This window comes from Pongo abelii, chromosome 20 (genome assembly GCF_028885655.2).
Source record: "Pongo abelii isolate AG06213 chromosome 20, NHGRI_mPonAbe1-v2.0_pri, whole genome shotgun sequence".
Taxonomy (NCBI): domain Eukaryota; kingdom Metazoa; phylum Chordata; class Mammalia; order Primates; family Hominidae; genus Pongo; species Pongo abelii.
The window spans coordinates 23695986-23715922 of NC_072005.2; the positions used below are offsets into that span (position 1 = coordinate 23695986).

Below are 19937 nucleotides of genomic sequence, written 5' to 3' on the forward strand. Positions count from 1 at the left end.
CATCCTAAATTCACCTGGTCACTGGGGAGGTCATCCATGTATGCTAATTGGTTATATTCAATGACAAAATAAGCTTTTCACATCTTCATGGCAGAAGGTAGTTTTGCAACTTGAAGCCAGGTGCCTGCTTAAGGTAGACTTTCATTCTTCTACAAAAGTGGTTGAATAGGGTGCTGTCTCTTTGGCTACTTGCGTTTTAAAGCACTGGCTCTCTACTCCCTGAGGACTGGACTAGCGCACTCCTGCTTCCCCTCTTCTGGTGGCCAGTGTCCTCTCTTGTTTCCTACCATCTGCCACTGTGGTACAGCCCACAGCACAGGGCTCACAGCTGGCAGCTCACATCTTAGATGAATGACAATTGCCACAGCAGCACTTTAGTGTCACGTCAAAGAGTGAAGTCTGGCCGGGTGCGGTGGCTCATGCCTGTAATCCCAGAACTTTGGGAGGCCAAGGTGGGCAGATCATGAGGTCAGGAGTTCAAGGGCAGCCTGGTCAACATGGTGAAACCCCGTCTCCACTAAAAATAAAAATAAAAAATTTGCTGGGCATGGTGGTGGGCACCTGTAATCCAAGCACTCAGGGGGCTGAGGCAGGAGAATCCCTTGAGCCCAGAAGGGGGAAGTTGCAGTGAGCTGAGATTGCGAGATTGCACCATCGCACTCTGGCCTGGGCAACAGGGGGAGAATCCATCTCAAAAAAACAAAAGAGTGAAGCCTGAGCTGCAGAAGGAGAGCCTGCAGGCCTCCCGGGTAGAATTGCACCTTCAAATAATGGGAATGCGAGCATTATCTAAGCCACAGTTTCTATTTATAATGGTGACATGGAAAATATACTGCTGGATTTCCAGCATGCATCCAGATAGAGATAGCTCCAAGAGTTCTCACTGTGACAGCCCACGTCTTTCACAGACATTATGGGATACTAATAGGGCTTCTAAAACAGATACACAAAGCTTTCGAGAGAAAAACAGCTCTCATTCCGAGAAAGAGTATATTGAGGAAAAAAAAGAAGTTAAAAACATCTTAAGAAAAAACTGAGATTACATATAAGATTGATCAAGTCAGCCAGAAAACATTCCTCTAAAAATAATTTCTCTCTAAATATCAAAAGTGCATAGCTACTCACAGCATGAGAAACATGAGGGTTGTGAAGAAAGGGGGTACATTATCAGCAGAATTTTAGAAGATTTTTTTCTATCTCTGCTGCTCTCTAATCCGCTGCCCATTAAATGCGGAATCTATATAGAAATATATCTGACAACTACCACCAGCACTTTTTGATAAAAAAATTAAAACCTGACTGTGTTAATATAACGGAATATACGTGAGCCTGCAACGTAACTAACTAAACAGCTATACAGTTTTGGGGTGGCCAAATCACCTGCCTTTATTTGTCCTGTAATAGCAGCATTCCAATTTCTGTAATGAAAACCACTAAAATTATACTTACCTATAACTATCCCTATTGGTTAAATTAATAAGCATATCAGACTAATATCTACTGTAACGATTAGGTAATAAATTTTCTTTGGATATTAGATATAAATATGTAATTATGAATAATTTAAATATACTACTCATAATGTATGTAGGATTTTAAAAAATTTTCTGCAACTATAATTCAGTTGAAAAACTACATTTCAAAAGTATGAATCACAATATTAAAACAACTATTTAAGGAATTCATTCAAAGTAAATATTGTGGCTTATATTCATACTCTTGTAGAAAATACTATTGAATGTATATGAATGCAGGTTGTCTACAAACATTACACATAACTATGCTAATTGTACTGAAGTAATAAATAGAAACAAAGATATGACAGCACACTCCACTTTTCAGTTTATAAACTGAACTCTTTTTTTCTTTCTCTTTTTTTTTTTTTTTTTTTTTGAGACTGAGTTTTGCTCTCATTGCCCAGGCTGGAGGGCAAAGGCATGATTTCGGCTCACCTCAACCTCCGCCTCCTGGGTTCAAGTGATTCTCCTGCCTCAATCTACCGAGTAGCTGGATTACAGGCATGTGCCACCATGCTCAGCTAATTTTGTATTTTTCGTAGAGACAAGATTACTCCATGTTGGTCAGGCTGGTCTATAACTCCCAACCTCAGGTGATCCACCCACCTTGGCCTCCCAAAGTGCTGGGATTACCAGCGTGAGCCACCGCGCCCAGCCATAAACCGAACTCTTTTTGCTTTTGTAGTATAAATACTTTAGCCTGCAAATAATCATCATGGATAATCAGGTTTCTGTCAAACAACTTACTCAGTATCTTTTAGTCTTGATAATTCTTTATTGCTAAATTTAATCCTATTTTTATGCTCAACTTTTGTGTGCTGTTGGAATGAGCGTGACTCTGAACAAATCTGTGTCAACTTTAAAAGACTAAAAATCATAAGAACAACCTTTTGCCAAAGCAAAAACGAAACAATTAATCTCAGGTCTCAGATAAAGACAATCCTGAGACCAAAAAAAAAAAAAACGACAAAAGGTTTATTTAGCTGTTATTTGATTTACATGTATTTCGAAAAAAGGGAGATAAAAATATATACATAATCTAAATGTTATAAGAAAAGAGATTTTAGTAAGATATTTTCTTACTTTTATGTAGACTAATTAAGCCTCTTATTTCTAATTTATATTTTCTTTTACAACAGCCAGGTCTCTAAACATGTTCTTGAACTCCTGGACATCTAAATTTTGCACACTGTGTGCACACGAAAGAATGTTTATGGAAGAAAAAACAGAAGAGAGAAAGATGTTATATAAAATTCATAGGTTCAGATGAATAAAGCATGTTCTCAGAGACCTATGAAGAGATTTAGATTCAGACACAATAATAGTGGGAGATTACAACATCCCACAGGCACTAATAGACAGATAATTGAAGAAGAAAATTAACAAAATATGAGAACCTAAACTCAACACTTGACCAAATATTCCTAATAGGTATCTACAGAACTCTTCATCTAAAAATAACATAACATACATTCTTCTCATCACCACATGGCACACACTCTAAAACTGACCACACAATCAGAAATAAAAAAATCCTCAGGAAATTAAAAAATCTCAAAATTATACAAGCCAAATACAGAGATATTACCACTGAACCCACAAAAATATCTTGAAGTCTATTATGAACACCTCTGTGCACACAAACAAGAAAATCTAGAAAAAATGAAAAAATTATTAAGGAATACATCCTTCCAAGAATGAACAAAAAAGAAATTAAAGCCCTAAATAGATGAACAAGAAGCTCAAAAACTGAATTGTAATAAATAGCCTACCAACCAAACAAAGCCAAGGACCAGACATTCACAGCTGGACCAGATGTACAAAAAAGTGCTGGTATTATTTCTACTAAAACTATTTTAAGAACTTAAGAAAAAGTAACTTCTCTCCAACTCATTATATAAGAACAGCATTATTCTGATACCAAAACCTGGCAGAGATAAACCAATAAAATTCAGGCCAGTATCTTTGAACACTGATACAAAAATCTTCAACAAAATCCTGACAAAATCCAGCAGCATATCCAAAAGCTAACCCACTATAAGCAAGTAGAATTTATTTTGGGAATGCAAGGTTGGTTCAACATACACAAATTAATAAATGTGATTCATCACATAAACAGAACTACTAAAGACAGAAATCACAAGATTACCTCAATAGATGCAGAAAAAGCTTTTGGTAAATTTTAACATCTTTCATGTTAAAAATCCTCAACAACCTAGGCATTGAAGGTACATGCTTTAAAATAAGTTATCTATGACAAACACTCAGCCCCAACATACTGAACAAACAAAACCTGGAAGCAGATGGGTACAGTGGTTCACTCCTGTAATTTCAGCAATTTGGGAGGCCAAGGCAGGTCTTGAGTTTGAGGTCAGGAGTTTGAGATCAACCTGGCTGACACAGCAAAACCCATCTCTACTAAAAACGCAAAAATTAGCCAGGTGTGGTGGCGGGTGCCTGTAATCCCAGCTACTCAAGAGGCCAAGGAAGGAGAATCGCTTGAACCCAGAAGGCAGAGGCTGCAGTTGGCCGAGATTGTGCCACTGCACTCCAGCATGAGAGACAAAGGGAGATTATCTCAAAAAGAAAAAAAAAAACAAACTTGAAATATTCCTCCTTGAAAACTGGCAAAAGGCAAAAGATGCCTTCTCTTAACACTACTATTCAACATAAAATTGGAAGTCCTGGTCAGAGCAATCAGGCAAAAGATAAAAATAAAAGGCATTTGGCTGGATGCAGTGGCTCACGCCTGTAATCCCAGCACTTTGAGAGGCCAGGGTGGATCACGAGGTCAAGAGTTCGAGACTAGCCTGACCAACATGGTGAAACCCTGTCTCTACTAAAAATACAAAAATTAGCCGAGCGTGGTGTCACGTGCCTTTAATTTCAGCTACTCACGAGGCTGAGACGGAGAATCACTTGAACCTAGGAGGCGGAGGTTGCATTTACCGAGATCGTGCCACTACCCTCCAGCCTGGGCGACAAAGCAAAACTCCATCTAAAAATAAATAAAAATAAAAATAAAAGGCATTTAAACAGGAACAGAGAAAGTCAAGCTATCCCTGTTTGCAGACAACAGGATTCTACATCAGGAAAACCGTAGAGTCTTGGCAGAATAGCTCTTTAAACTTACAAATAACTTCAGTATAATTTCAGGATACAGCCCTCCCCAACCACCCGATCCCGGGCTGCAAGGGATCTGGGAAGCTGCAGCCTGGCCACAGCAGTGCGATCAGGTGGCCTCGCTTCCCTGCGGGTCACCGCCCACCACGCCGGAATCGCGCACAGCTAGAGCCACTTCTGAAGCCACTTGAGAAAAATGATGTGACAGTTCCTAACGAAAAAGATTCTTCAGAAACATATACCATCTGTGAAAAAGTTGCCCTTTTTTCCGCTTGCAAAATAGACATTCTCAAATTCCAAAATGCCAGCCAAGGCCCCAATTTACCTGAAAGCAGCCAATAACAAGAAAGGAAAGAAATTTAAACTGAGACATTCTGTCTCCCAATATCATCAGTCCCCCTCTTGGAGACTTTTGCCATACCATCCAAATCGGCAAAGAGGGCCAAGCACGATGTCTTTGGTGATATTTCCTTTCTTCAAGGGAACAATGAGCTTTTACCTGGAAACTAGGAGAAAGCACACCTGGGTCAGTTCCCTGGGCATAATAAGTTCTTCCGGGCCAACAGCACCTCAGACTCTGTGTTCACAGAAACACCCTCCTCAGTGGTCAAAAATACCATCTCCTTCACGATCACTGGAGGGTCCCAAGCTCTCATGTTGCTCTTATTGTCACCAGTGAACTTTAATTACAAACAGGAGTCCTTTGGGCCAGCAAAGTTGCCAAGGCTTAGCTGCAAGCCCATCATGGAGGAAAAAGGTCAGGAGAAAAGCAGTCTGTTGGAGAATGGGACAGTCCGCCAGGGAGACAGCTCGTGGGGCTCCAGCGGCTCTGCATCTCAGTCCAGACAGGGCAGGGACAGCCACTCCTCCAGCCTGTCCGAACAGTACCCCAACTGGCCAGCCGAACACGTTTCACCATCCCGCGTCATGCAAGCTCATCAAGGGAAAGACTGTCAGAGGAGTCCCTCTCTGACCTTACAGGTTCCCTCCTCTCCCTGCAGCTTGATATATTGGGCCCTCACTTTTGGATGAGGGGCTGAATGTCATGGAAAAAAATAAGTAACAGGATGACAGCTTATTTCCTTTGGGGTAGAAGGTACAAAAACAAACTAAACTAACCACAGTTGAACAGAAGGGCTTCCGAAGCTGTATTTGCAGTTTTGTGATGGGTTTTCTAAAATAATATTCTTATAAAGTATTTTTATTTTTTACCTGTTATGCCTTGTTTGCAAAAACAATTTAGAAAAAAAAAAAAATCCTGTCTTGGCAAAACGAGGAAATCCGTCAGTCAGAACCCATTTTCAGCAGGCACTGGTGATGTTTGGCTTACATATTGTTTGCAGACACACAAGAAATCTGGTTTGGCCAGGATTGGCACTAGCTACGAAGAGCTGGGCGAGTCACATTAGAAATTTACAGAACTTTACAGCACTCCAACATTTTCTGAGCAAGAGGAAGTAAAAACGTATTTAACACCTCAGCCTTTTTTCTAGACTCTTTTCTATATATTGCTTGGGCTCACCGTAGAGAATTCTCCAGTGTTAAAACTTTTCTGTTTTCACATTTGAACTTTATGGGTTTGGAGATTTTCTTGTAGTTCTTATATATCCCCATATATTATATCTATATTGCAAAATTTTAACTGTCAGCTACATGTTGGTAAGATACACGCGAAGTATTAGTGTAACTAAGTTATTTTTAAAGTAAAAATATATTTTTACACGGCTTTGGAAAAAAATAATTTTAGGACACAAAATAAATGGACAAAAATTAGTAGCATCCCTGTGAATCAACAACATCCAAGCCAAATATGAATCATAAACATAATCCCATTCACAATTGCTGCAAAAAGAATAAAAGATCTAAGAATACAGCTAACCAGGAAGGTGAAAGATCTCTATAAGAATTACAAAACAATGCTTAAAGAAGTCAGAAATGGCACAAATGGAAAACAACTTTATGCTCATAGAAAAAATCAATATCCTAAAAGTGATCATACTGTCCTTCAAAATTTACAGATTTAATGCTATTCAATATCAAATGACCAAAATATTTTTAACAGAATGAAAAAAAAAACTGTTGTAAAATTCATATAAAACCAAAAAAGAGTCTGAATAGCCACAGTAAACATAAGCAAAACAACAAAGCTGAAGGCATTACATTACCTGTTTTCAAATTATACTACAAAGCTACAGTAAACAAAGCAACATGGAACTGGTACAGAAACAAACTCATAGATGAATGTAACAGAATAGGGAGCCCAGCAATAATGCCACACACCTACACCCATCTGATCTTCACCAAAAGTAACAATAGAAATGTTAGACCTAAAACCGTAAAAACCCTAGAAGAAAACCTAGGCATTACCATTCAGGACATAGGCATGGGCAAGGACTTCATGTCTAAAACACCAAAAGCAATGGCAACAAAAGCCAAAATTGACAAATGGGATCTAATTAAACTCAAGAGCTTCTGCACAGCAAAAGAAACTACCATTAGAGTGAACAGGCAACTTACAAAATGGGAGAAAATTTTCACAACCTACTCATCTGACAAAGGGCTAATATCCAGAATCTACAATGAACTCAAACTAATTTACAAGAAAAAAACAAACAACCCCATCAAAAAGTGGGCAAAGGATATGAACAGACACTTCTCAAAAGAAGACATTTATGCAGCCAAAAGACACATGAAAAACTGCTCATCATCACTGGCCATCAGAGAAATGCAAATCAAAACCACAATGAGATACCATCTCACACCAGTTAGAATGGCAATCATTAAAAAGTCAGGAAACAACAGGTGGCTGGAGAGGATGTGGAGAAATAGGAACACTTCTACACTGTTGGTGCGACCGTAAACTAGTTCAACCATTGTGGAAGTCAGTGTGGTGATTCCTCAAGGATCTAGAACTAGAAATACCATTTGACCCAGCCATCCCAATACTGGGTATATACCCAAAGGACTATAAATATGCTGCTATAAAGACACATGCACACGTATGTTTATTGCGGCACTATTCACAGTAGCAAAGACTTGGAACCAACCTGAATGTCCAACAATGATAGACTGGATTAAGAAAATGTGGTGTATGTACACCATGGAATACTATGCAGCCATAAAAAATATAAGTTCATGTCCTTTGTAGGGACATGGATGAAATTGGAAATCATCATTCTCAGTAAACTATCACAAGGACAAAAAACCAAACACCGCATGTTCTCACTCATAGACGGGAATTGAACAATGAGAACACATGGACACAGGAAGGGGAACATCACACTCTGGGGACTGTTGTGGGGTGGGGGGAGGGGGGAGGGATAGCATTAGGAGATACACCTAATGCTAAATGACGAGTTAATGGGTGCAGCACACCAGCATGGCACATGTATACATATGTAACTAACCTGCACATTGTGCACATGTACCCTAAAACTTAAAGTATAATAAAAAAAAAAAAAGAAAGAAATGAATGTGGAAAGAATTCCCTATTTAATAAATGGTTGTGGAATAACCAGCTAGCACTACGGAGAAGACTAAAACTGGACCCCTTTATTACACCATACACAAAAATCAACTTAAGATTGATTAAAGACTGAAATGTTAATTTTAAAATGATAAAAAACCCTGGAAGATAACTGAAGAAATACCATTCTAGACATAGAAACTGGCAGAGATTTCATGATGAAAATACCAAAAGCAATTACAACAAAAGTGAAAATTGACAAATTGGATCTAATTAAACTAAAAATCTCCTTCAAAGAAAAGGAAACTATCAACACAGTAAACAGACAACCTACGGAATAATAGAAAATATTTGCAAACTATGCTTCTGACAAAGGTCTAATATCCAGAATCCATAAGGAACTTAAACAAGTTTACAAGAAAAAAAATACCTCATTAAAAAGTAGACAAGAAACATGAAAAAAGATGCTTTTCGAAAGAAGACATTTGGCTAACAAGCATGTAATAAAATACTCATCAATAATCATTAGAGAAATGCCAAGAAAAACCATGAGATACCATCCACACCAGTGAGAACGGCTATTAAAATGTCAAAAAATAGATGCTGTCAAGGTTTCAGAGAAAAGGGAATACTTATACATTGCTGTTAACAGTGTACATTAATTCAACCATTGTAAAAAGCAGTATGGCAATTCCTCACAGAACTAAAAACAGAATTACCATTTCACCAAGCAACCTCATCATTGGGTATATACCCAAAGAAATACAAATTATTCTCTCATAAAAACACATGCACAAGGGTGTTCACTGCAGCACTATTCACAATAGCAAAGACATGGAATCAACTTGAATGCCTATCAATGGTAGACTGAATAAAGAAAATATGGTATGATCAGGCACAATGGCTCATGCCTGTAATCTCAGCACTTTGAGAGGCCAAGGCAGGTGGATTGCCTGAGCTCAGGAGTTTGAGACCAGCCTGAGCAATATGGGAAAATCCCATCTATAAAAATGCATCTCTAAAAAAAATACAATAAGAAAAATTAGTTAGGCATGGTGGCACACACCTGTGGCCCCAGCTACTTGGAAGGCTGAGGAACAAGAGTATTGCTTGGCCCACCATGATGGCTCATGCCTGTAATCCCAGAACTTTGGGAGGCCAAGGTGGGTGGATCACCTGAGGTCAGAAGTTCAAGACTAGCCTGGCCAACATGGTGAAACCCTATCTCTTCTAAAAATACAAAAATTAGTTGGGCATGGTGGTGGTGGGCGTCTGTACTCCCAGCTACTCAGGAGGCTGAGACAGGATAATCACTTAAACCCAGGAGGCGGAGGTTGCAGTGAGCTGAGATGGCACCATTGCACTTCATTCTAGACAACAAGAGTGAGACTGTCTCAAAAAAAAAAAAAAAAAAAAAAGCCCAGGAACAGTGGCTCATGCCTGTAATCCCAGCACTTTGGGAGGCAGAGGTGGGCAGGTCACCTAAGGTCAGGAGTTCCAGACCAGCCTGGCCAACATGGTGAAACCCCGTTTCTACTAAAACTACAAAAATTAGCCGGGCATGGTGGCGGGCACCTGTAATCCCAGCTACTCAGGAGGCTGAGGCAGGAGAATTGCTTGAACCCGAGAGGAGGAGGTTGCAGTGAGCCAAGATTATGCCACTGCACTTCAGCCTGGGTAACAGAGTGAGACCCTGTCTCTAAAATAAAATAAAATAAAATAAAATAAAATATATAATAAAAAAAGATACATAAACATCATGGAATACTGTGTGGTCATAAAAAACAAACAGAAAACAATAACCAAAAACATTGTTTTTGTATAATTCATATAAAACCAAAAAAGAGTCTGAATAGCCAAAGTAAACATAAGCAAAACAACAAAACTGAAGGCATTACATTACCTGTTTTCAAATTATACTACAGAGCTACAGTAAATAAAGCAACATGGAACTGGTACAGAAAAAAACAAGATTATGCCCTTTATAGCAACATGAAGCTGGAGACCATTATTCTTGGAAAACTAATGCGGAGGCCAGATGCAGTGGCTCACGCCTGTAATCCCAGCACTTTGGGAGGCCGAGGCAGGCAAATCACCTGAGGTCAGTAGTTGGCGACCAGCCTGGCCATTATGGTGAAACCCCGTCTCTACTAAAAAATACAAAAATTAGCCAGGCATGGTGGTGGGCACCTGTAATCCCAAGCTACTTGGGAGGCTGGGGATGGAGAATTGCTTGAACCCAGGAGGCGGAGGTTGCAGTGACCAAAGATCACGCCATTGCACTCCAGCCTGGGTGACAAGAGTGAAACTGTCTTTAAAAAAAAAAAAAGAAAGAAAGAAAATTAATGTGTAAATGGAAAACCAAATGCAGGTTATTTATAAGTAAGAGCTAAATAATAAAAACATGAACACAGAGGGGAACAACAGACACTGAGGCCTAGTTGAGGGTGGAGGGTGGCAGGAGAAACAGGGTTGGAAAAAATACCTCTTTGGTGCTATACTTAGTACCTTAGTTACAGAATAATCTATACACAAAACCACCATGACACAATTTTAGCTGTATAACAAACCTGCATGTGCACCCCTAAACCAAAAATAGAAGTTTAAAAAAAAAAAACTCCCTGGGTGGGGAAGAGTACACTCCAGGTAGAAGGATTGGTTTGTGCTACAGATAGTGGCCCAGGTGGGGCTGTACTCTTATTTCTGGGTCCATGCAGGCAGATGAGTTTATAAACAGGTGGTCCAGAACCCCAGGCTGGTGGACAAAACAGGTTGCTGCTGCAGATTCAGTGTCTGGAGGTGGGAATATGCCAGAAGACTTGGAGACACTTCTGTAAATTTTTGGCAAAAAAAACACTAGGATCAAAAATGCTGTAGTAAAATTCCTGAGTGTGGTTCCCTGTCCTGGGAGAGGTGTGGACACATTAATGTCTAGTGGGTATGTTAGTGAGTGGGTGAAAATCTTGTGGTGGTGGCTGCGGCAAAAGGGGATCTGCCATCAAAGCTCCTTTCCTCTAAGTTTTAGGTCCTCTGTCACCCTGGAAGGGGAGCTGGAATCACAGAACAAGGGACACTGTGACAGCCTGTGTAGAGAGCACAGCCTCTCATTCCTGGACACCCAGAGGTTTATTCTAATCCAGGACTCTGTGATATCTTTCTTCTGGCACCAAATCTATAGAGTTTGCTGAACACCAAGCAATTCTCCAACACCAACGTATTGTCTAACACTTCAATTCTGACACCACCAAGAGTCAACGCAGACCTTGATTCAGGGCTCAGTCCCACAACATTGTCCTCACTGCAGATGCCAGTCACATACTCTATAAGCCCATCTATGCTTCTGAGATACTGTTTAGAAACTGGGGACTCCCATAATGTTACTGAAATTTACTAATTTGTTAGAGCTACTCACAGAACTCAGCGGAACACTGTAGTCATATTTACCATTTTCACATAAAAAATACAACCCGGGACAGGCACGGAAGCTCACTTCTGTAATTCCACCACTTCGGGAGGCTGAGACAGGCGAATCACCTGAGATCAGGAGTTCAAGACCAGCCTGACCAACATGGAGAAACCCTGTCTCTAGTAAAAATACAAAATTAGCCAGGTGTGGTGGCACATGCCTGTAATCTCAGCTACTTGGGAGGTGGAGGCAGGAGAATCGCTTGAACCCAGGAGACGGAGGTTGTGGTGAGCCAAGATTGTGCCATTACACTCCAGCCTGGGCAGCAAGAGTAAAACTCCCTCTCCAAAAAAAAAAAGGTACAACCCCAACAAAGTCGTGTGAAAAAAATGTATAAGACCAAAAATAAAGGTGGAAAAAGATGAAGCACACAGATTATAAACATCCATGATTAATAAAATTCTCTGTCTTTTGTGTTCTCCAACAACACTTTATGGGGGGGAGGGGAACCCTTTTCATTATGATGCCCACCACCACCATGCCCAACTAATTTTTGTATTTTTAGTAGAGATGGGGTTTCATCATGTTGGCCAGTCTGGTCTTGAACCCCTGACCTCAGGTGATCCACCCACCTTGGCCTCCCAAAGTTCTGGGATGACAGGCATGAGCCATCGTGGTGGGCCAAGCAATACTCTTGTTCCTCCGCCGTCCAAGTAGCTCGGACCACAGGCGTGTGCCACCATGCCTAACTAATTTTTCTTATTGTATTTTTTTTTAGAGATGCATTTTTATAGATGGGATTTTCCCATATTGCTCAGGCTGGTCTCAAACTCCTGAGCTCAGGCAATCCACCTGCCTTGGCCTCTCAAAGTGCTGAGATTACAGGCATGAGCCATTGTGCCTGATCATACCATATTTTCTTTATTCAGTCTACCATTGATAGGCATTCAAGTTGATTCCATGTCTTTGCTATTGTGAATAGTGCTGCAGTGAACACCCTTGTGCATGTGTTTTTATGAGAGAATAATTTGTATTTCTTTGGGTATATACCCAATGATGAGGTTGCTTGGTGAAATGGTAATTCTGTTTTTAGTTCTGTGAGGAATTTCCACACTGCTTTTTACAATGGTTGAATTAATGTACACTGTTAACAGCAAGTATTCCCTTTTCTCTGAAACCTTGACAGCATCTATTTTTTTGCTCTCTTTTCTTACCTATCACACAGCCAGAAAAACGCTTTGCGCATTTTCTTTTTCTCATTAAAAATCAGCTGACTTTGTCTTCAGTGGTAAATATAAAATACTTCTTAATCAAACTGAACTTAAGTTTATTTTCTTCCCACAAGCTCCTGAACTTTGAGCTACCCTCAGTCTGAGCCACCATACAACCCCATTTTATGTTTATCCTAAGAACATGCTGACTTCAGGGTAAAACATTCTCAAAATCTGATTTTATTACCCTCCATTTAAACATTCCCCTCCTACCTCCTTACTAATCTTGTTTGCTTTTCCCTGGGAAAAAAAGCCATTGTCTGCCTAATCTTTGCAATCTTTAAAAATCTTATAGTCGCTACTTCCTCCTGTTGCAATACTCCTTTGAAATTCAAGTTTTTACATACATCTAACTTCTATTTTAAAAAGTCTAGAAACTGTCTCAAAACAATAACACCTTCATCTTCAGTAAGACCCTCCCAATACCCTTTTATGTTAACCTTAACTGCATCTGCGTGTGGGTTGCCAGCTTTCCAGGGCTCTGTAGATTGTCTTAGTATAGAGGCTTCTTCCACAGCTGAGGTGAGCAAGCTGGGACATCTGCAGGGGAGGCTCCCCAGAAGGAACTAACTGGGTCTTTAAAAACCTCCTTTTGCAGGCTCAATATTAGGCTTAGCTTGGAGTCACTGGGTTTAAGCTTTAATTTCTATGTCAGAGTTATGAACTTGGTTTTTGAAACTGTAACTGGGTGGTAAAATAATTCAGCAAAATTACGGAAACACAGTGTTCATATAAGGAAAGAAAAGTTTAAGGTGCTTACATCTTATACCTCAGTAAGAAAAGCAAAAGTATTTATTCCTTTCAGACAATAAATATGTTATTATTTGTATCAAAAATCACGTAGCAAACAATTTAGTCAGCTGGGCACAGTGGCTCATGCCTGTAATTCCAACACGCTGGGAGGCCAAGGTGGGTGGATCACCTGAGGGCAGGAGTTCAAGACCAGACTGGCCAACATGGTGAAACCCCGTCTCTACTAAAAATACACAAATTAGCCGGGTGTGATGGCAAGCGCCTGTAATCCCAGCTACTCGGGAGGCTGAGGCAGGAGAATCACTTGAACCCAAAAGCAGAGGTTGCAGTGAGTTGAGATTGCACTACTGCACTCCAGCCTGGATGACAAGAGTGAAACTCCGTCTCAAAAAAAAAAAAAAAGAAAAAAAAAATAGTCACATGGAACACTTCTGGGAGGTACCAAGTTTCAACACATAAAATTTAGCATTAAACTCAAAAATCAAAATACCAGGATATAGAACCAGGCACGATGGCTCACATCTGTAATCCCAGCACTTTGGGAAGCCAAGGTGGAAGGATCATGAGGGCAGGAATTTGAGAGCATCCTGGGCCACATGGCGAAACCCCATCTCTACTAAAAATACAAAAATTAGCTGGGAGTGGTGGTGCACGTCTGTAATCCCAGCTACTGGGGAGGCTGAGACAGGAGAATTCCTTGAAAGTTTGAACCCAGGAGGCAGAGGTTGCAGTAAGCTGAAATCACATTGCTGCACTACTCATAAATAAATAAATAAGACAAAAAAAAACCCCTTAGGTCAAAATAAGTGAACAAAGCTTTTCAAGATACAGATATGTCTTCCTCATGTGTCAAGTCAGGCCATTCAATTACTTGAGAGATTGTTCCACCCCATCCTGCTCACTTAAGTGCTCAATAACCCCCTCTCAGGAGACTCTGAACTATGCCCCAGTGAGTGCCTCAGGCACATGATACTCTGCAAGTTCTTACACCATCTCACTGGGGTCAGTTTTTTGGTTTTGTTTTGTTTTGTTTTTGTCTTTTGGATTGCTGGGTATTTTTTTTCTAGAAATTTTTTTACTATTTTTCTTGCACTATTTTTCTGCCCTCTAAAGGAATCCAGGAGGCAGAAATTATTTGTTTTCTCCTCAATACTAGTATCTGATTGGCTGACCAGCAATGTGTCTCCAAGAAATGAAAGCTGAATTGGGTGAAGGCAATATTAACATCTCAAGGAATTAACTTTGACAAAAAAGTGCACCAGGAAATGCCTCTTAGCCTTAGGGCATCTACGTCCACACTTGAGAAGCTAAACTCAATACCTCAGGTTGTCCTATGAGAGAATATGACCCAGAAGCTGATATTCACTAGACACTCTAGCACACATAGCCATGGTGGGTATCTTGGTTTATCGCCATACAGTACTGAAACCTAGGTCCAAGAAAAAACTGAAGGGTGACTGAAGATACATCACCCTATGAAGTTACCCAAAAACATTCTGGTAAGATATCTGTGTCTAGGGAAAACAGACGAAAAAAATGCACAGAGATATTTTACAATACAGTGTCAGGAGATTATTCTTTGCTTTCTTCTCATAGGAAGTATTTACAAAAAGAAAACAAATCTTTTTAAATGTGCCATCAAATGCTTTGTCAAAAAACAAAATTAATTGGCCAGATGCGGTGGCTCACGTCTGTAATCCCAGCTCTTTGGGAGGCCGAAGTGGGCAGACCACTTGAGGCCAGGAGTTCGAGAGCAGCCTGGCCAATACAGTGAAACTGTCTGTACTAAAAATACAAAAATTAGCCAGACGTGGTTGTGAGCGCCTGTAATTTCAGCTACTTGGGAGACTGAGACAGGAGAATCATTTGAGCCCAGTAGGCAGAGGTTGTAGTGAGCCTAGATTGCGTAACTGCACTCCAGCCTGGGTGACAGAGCAAGGCTCTGTCTCAAAAATTAAAAATAAAAATGATGAAAATCGGTATCAAAATGTACACTACAGGACAAATAGTTGATAAAGTGAATTAGGGACGGGAAATTGGCATTTGGGAATGTCAGACGAAACTGGAAATTTAGTACTTTACTGCAAGCCAGAGTTAGGCTGGAGGAACAGGGAACGAGGGGTGGACTTGAGGCCCTGCTTGAGACACATGTAAAAAATTCAGAGAAAAATCGTCCCCTTTCGAGTGTGAGAATAATTAAGTGGCAGGCAATTAGATTGAGGTGGCTCTAGTCCTCGGATTTCTACTTCTAAAAATAAAAATCTAAACTCAACAGCATTTTTTGGTAAATTACTACATTGGCAGAAACAAAATTTAGGCTTAAGCAACTATAAACTGCCAATTAAGCCCTGATTACATAACCAGGATATTTCCACCCAGATTGTAAAAATTAAGAAACTAGGCCAGGCGCCGTGGTTCACGCCTGTAATTCCAGCACTTTCGGGGGCCAAGGTGGGTGGATCACCTGAGGTCAGGAGTTCGAGACCAGCCTGGCCAACAGGGGGAAACCCCGTCTCTCCGAAAAATAAAAAAATTGGCCTGGTGTGGTGGCAAGCGCCTGTAATCGCAGCTACTAGAGCTGAGGCAGGAGAATCGCTTGAACCCGGGAGGCAGAGGTTGTGGTGAGGCGAGATCACGCCATTGCACTCCAGCCCAGGCGACAGAGCAAAACTCCTTCTCAAAAAACAAAACAAAACAAAAAAAAACCCTACATAACTGTACCTAGCAAATTACTGAATTTGGTTTTCTTTATCATGAACCTTATAAAAATATTTCCTTCAAGGTCTTTCATAGACGACAAATTACAAACCATAGCTGGGTGCTCTACAATGTTTGAATCACTCTTTGATTATTTAATATTTTCGCGGTGACGCCCACAAATTTTTAATAGGCAAAAAGAGGCCCTGGGAACCCCACGGACTAAAGCTCTTCCTATTCATGAGCCAGCACCCCGAGTCAGGATTCTCCCCTGACGACCCTCCCGTGATCCCTGCACAATCTGGGAGAAACGCGGCGCTGCGGGTGCAGAGCTGCTCAGAGAGGGCTCGAGGCCAGGGCACAGTCACTGGGCAGGGAAGACACAGGACCCCCGGAGTCCGCCAGTCAGCGCAGCCGCCATCTTATCGCTGAAGGGGACTGAGGCCGAGCTGGACAAGAACTCGGGGCACGGATTGTGGAGCTGACTGCGGGGAGGCCTGAGTCCCGCCACAGCCGCATCCCACCGGTTTCAACGAGCCCCGTTCCCTCACTCGGGACGTCGCACCTGGCAGTCTCACCATTTCTAGGCTTCCAGGGGTTCCTGGAGTCTTAGCTGTGGCTCTCCAATACCTTGCAGGTCACAGGGCCACACAGGCTGGCCTCCTGGAGCAGAGCAGTGAAGTCGAGCATGAAGTCGAGACCTGGAACTCCGGCGGCAGCGAGAGACAAAGGCCCCGCCACATCCCGGAAGCCGCCCTGTCCGCTCCAGCTTTGTGCCTGATTGGACAGTTCCCAGCCCAGCGTTCCTGATTAGATAACGTTTAAGACCCCGCCTTCTCAGGCCCTGAGTGACAGAAGATGTGATCAGACACTGGGCTGAATGCAGAAAGAGTGACAGCCTAGGCTGCAGCCTTTTCAGGCAAGGCTTCCTCAGCTCAGCCAGGCCCGCCTCAGAGTGTGGGAAAATCCTCTCTTTTTTGCTCTCTCTTTCAATGTATTCAAAATGTGAACAAAAATATTTGATGTATATTAATAATACATAAAATTTTTGATCCACAGAAAATAAACTTTTACTTTATTAATAGTGTATTATCAATAATAAAGCTAATTTGATAAAACGTTGTAAGTCCCTCAGCCGGGCGCCGTGACTCACACCTGTAATCCCAACACTTTGGGAGGCCGAGGCAGGTGGATCTCCTGAGGTCAGAAGTCCGAGACCAGTCTGGCTAACATGGTGAAACTCCATCTCTACTGAAAATACAAAATTAGCTGAGCGTGGTGGTGCGTGCCTGTAATCCCAACTACTCAGGAGGCTGAGGCAGGAGAATTGCTAGAACCCGGGAGGCCAAGGTTGCAGTAAGCCTAGATCGCGCCAATACATTCCAGACTGAACAATAAGAGTGAAATTCCGTCTCAAAAAAATGAAAAATAAAAAATAAAAATTAGCCGAGCATGGTGGCACACGTCTGTAATCCCAGCTACTCTGGAGGCTGAGGCAGGAGAATCGCTTGAACTCGGGAGGCGGAGGTTGTAGTGAGTTGAGATCGTGCCACTGCACCCCAGCAAAAATAAATAAATAAATAAATAAAAAATAAAAATAAAAATACATTAAATTTGGGTTTTTTACCTCTCTAGATTTGTATACATATTTTATGATCTCTTATAATTTTTTTAATTTTTTTTTTTTGAGTCAGTCTTGCTCTGTGGCCCAGGCTGAAGTCCAGTGGCACGATCTTGGCTCACTGCAACCTCTGCCTTTCAGGTCCAAGGGATTCTCCTCCCTCAGCCTCTCGAGTAGCTGGGATGACAGGTGCACCACCACACCCAACTAATTTTTGGTATTTTTAGTAGAGACGCAGTTTCACCATGTTGGCCAGGCTGGTCTCGAACTCCTGGCCTCAGGTGATCCACCTGCCTTAGCCTCCCAAAGTAGTGGGATTACATGGGTAAGCCACAATGCCGGTCCGTTGTTTAACTTTTTATATTTCATTTTAATCTACATTATTTTTACTTTTTCAATTTGAAGCAACCTTTAAGTAATTTCAAAGCAGACAAATGTTTCTTTCTTCATCAAAAGCATATTTTGCTTCTGTTTATACACTCTCTATTTTCTTTTAATTTCCGAGAGAGAAGCTTGTTCTGTCACCCAGGCTGAAGTGCAGTGGCATGATTTCAGCTCACTGCAACCTCCACCTCCCAGATTCAAGCGATTCTCCAGCCTCAGCTTCTGGAGTAGCTGGGATTACAGGCGTGTGCGATCATGCCCGGTTTATTTCCTTATTTGAAGTAGTGACTGGAATTTGCCATGTTGCTCAGGCTGGTCTCAATATCCTAAGCTCAAAATGATCTGCCTATCTCAGCCTCCTAAAGTGTTGGGATTACAAGGCGTGAGCCACGACACTTGGCCTTAAACATGCTCTTTGAAGAATTAGTTTTTTTACATCTAGTGGTCTTACATTATATATATTAATTACATTAACCCTTAACAAACTAATTTTTAGTGAAAACCCTAGGAAGTAATTTTGAACTGTTTTATATAAAACAGATGAAAAACATTTATGTATTTTAATGTTAAATACAGTGAGTTCTAAATTTCTCTTCAAAGAATCAGTATGTCAGTATATTCAGCTCCCTGTTCTTTATTCTCCATTTTAAAGTTTAACTTCTTTGTTGTTTTTGTCTCCAGTTTTAGTAAACAATCTTCCCGCCAGTTCTAATCAGTAGTTTACATCTGTACCCCTGGTCACCTGCTGCATCCTGAGTCACCTTGGTCACCTTTTCCATAACAGTAGTTCCCACCCAAACTGCTCACCCCACCACTCTGGCTTGTACCCCTCCTCTCTTTAAAATAGCCAATGGGAATTAGCTTAGACTGTGCAGTCCAACCCTAGCCAATAGGGGAATGACACAGCAGTAGGGGCTACCTGCATCAGGGCTAAGAACCCCTTTCCCTCCCTTGTTCAGGTGTGCTCTTGCCATTGCTCCATTCGTGAGATGCACCCTTCTATAAAAGTAAATATTGCCTTGCTGAGAAAATTTACATTCAAGTACTATTTCTTTTGCAGCATCAAAAATTTGCTTCTAACATTTAATAGATTTTTTTTTGAATTTTCTGTAAACTAACAAATCTAAATATAGTTAGCTTTTTTATAACATATTAAAGATTCTGGGCTGGGTACAGTGGCTCACACCTGTAATCCCAGCACTTTGGGAGACTGAGGTGGGTGGATCACGAGGTCAGGAATTCAAGACCAGCCTGGCAAATATGGTGAAACCCTGTCTTTACTAAAAAATACAAAAATTAGACGGGCATGGTGGCGTGCTCCTGTAGTCTTAGCTACTCAGGAGGCTGATGCAGGAGAATCACTTGAACCCAGTAAGCAGAGGTTGCAGTGGGCCGAGATCGCACCACTGCACTCCAGCCTGGTGACAGAGTGAGACTCCATCTCAAAAAATAAAAAGTAAAATAAAATAAAAAAATTATAGTCAGGCATGTTGGCTTATGCTTATAATCCCAGCACTTTGGGGGAGCAAGTAATGAAGACTGTTTAGGCCCAGGAATTCGAGACCAGCCTGGGCAACATGGCAAAAACACATGTCTAAAAAAAATTTAAAAATTAACTGAGCATGGTAGCCTGCACATTTAGTACCAGCTATTCAGGAGGCTGAGGGAGGAAAATTGCATGAGCCCAGAAGTCGAGGCT

At 41.1% G+C, this 19937-nt stretch overlaps 1 protein-coding gene and 1 pseudogene across 23 annotated transcripts in view; one reads left to right on the forward strand and one right to left on the reverse strand.

The window, feature by feature from the left end:
- The window catches only part of LOC100452052 (zinc finger protein 91), a 275196-nt gene that overhangs the window by 20616 nt on the left and 234643 nt on the right, over positions 1-19937 (reverse strand). The window contains exon 1 of one of the 23 annotated variants that reach the window (XM_054539999.2): positions 16799-17007. The exons of 20 other annotated variants lie outside the window; for them this stretch is intronic. Coding sequence is in view for 1 of the 3 variants with exons in the window: in XM_024237292.3 (XP_024093060.3) it covers positions 16812-16814 (3 nt within the window). In the remaining 2 variants the exon portion in view is untranslated. Of the gene's footprint in view, positions 1-4415; positions 4511-16798; positions 17008-19937 lie in introns of those variants that run through there. 2 more of the 23 variants (XM_024237292.3, XM_063719998.1) reach the window with 2 other exon arrangements.
- LOC100452426 (cdc42 effector protein 3-like) lies at positions 4875-5703 on the forward strand (annotated as a pseudogene).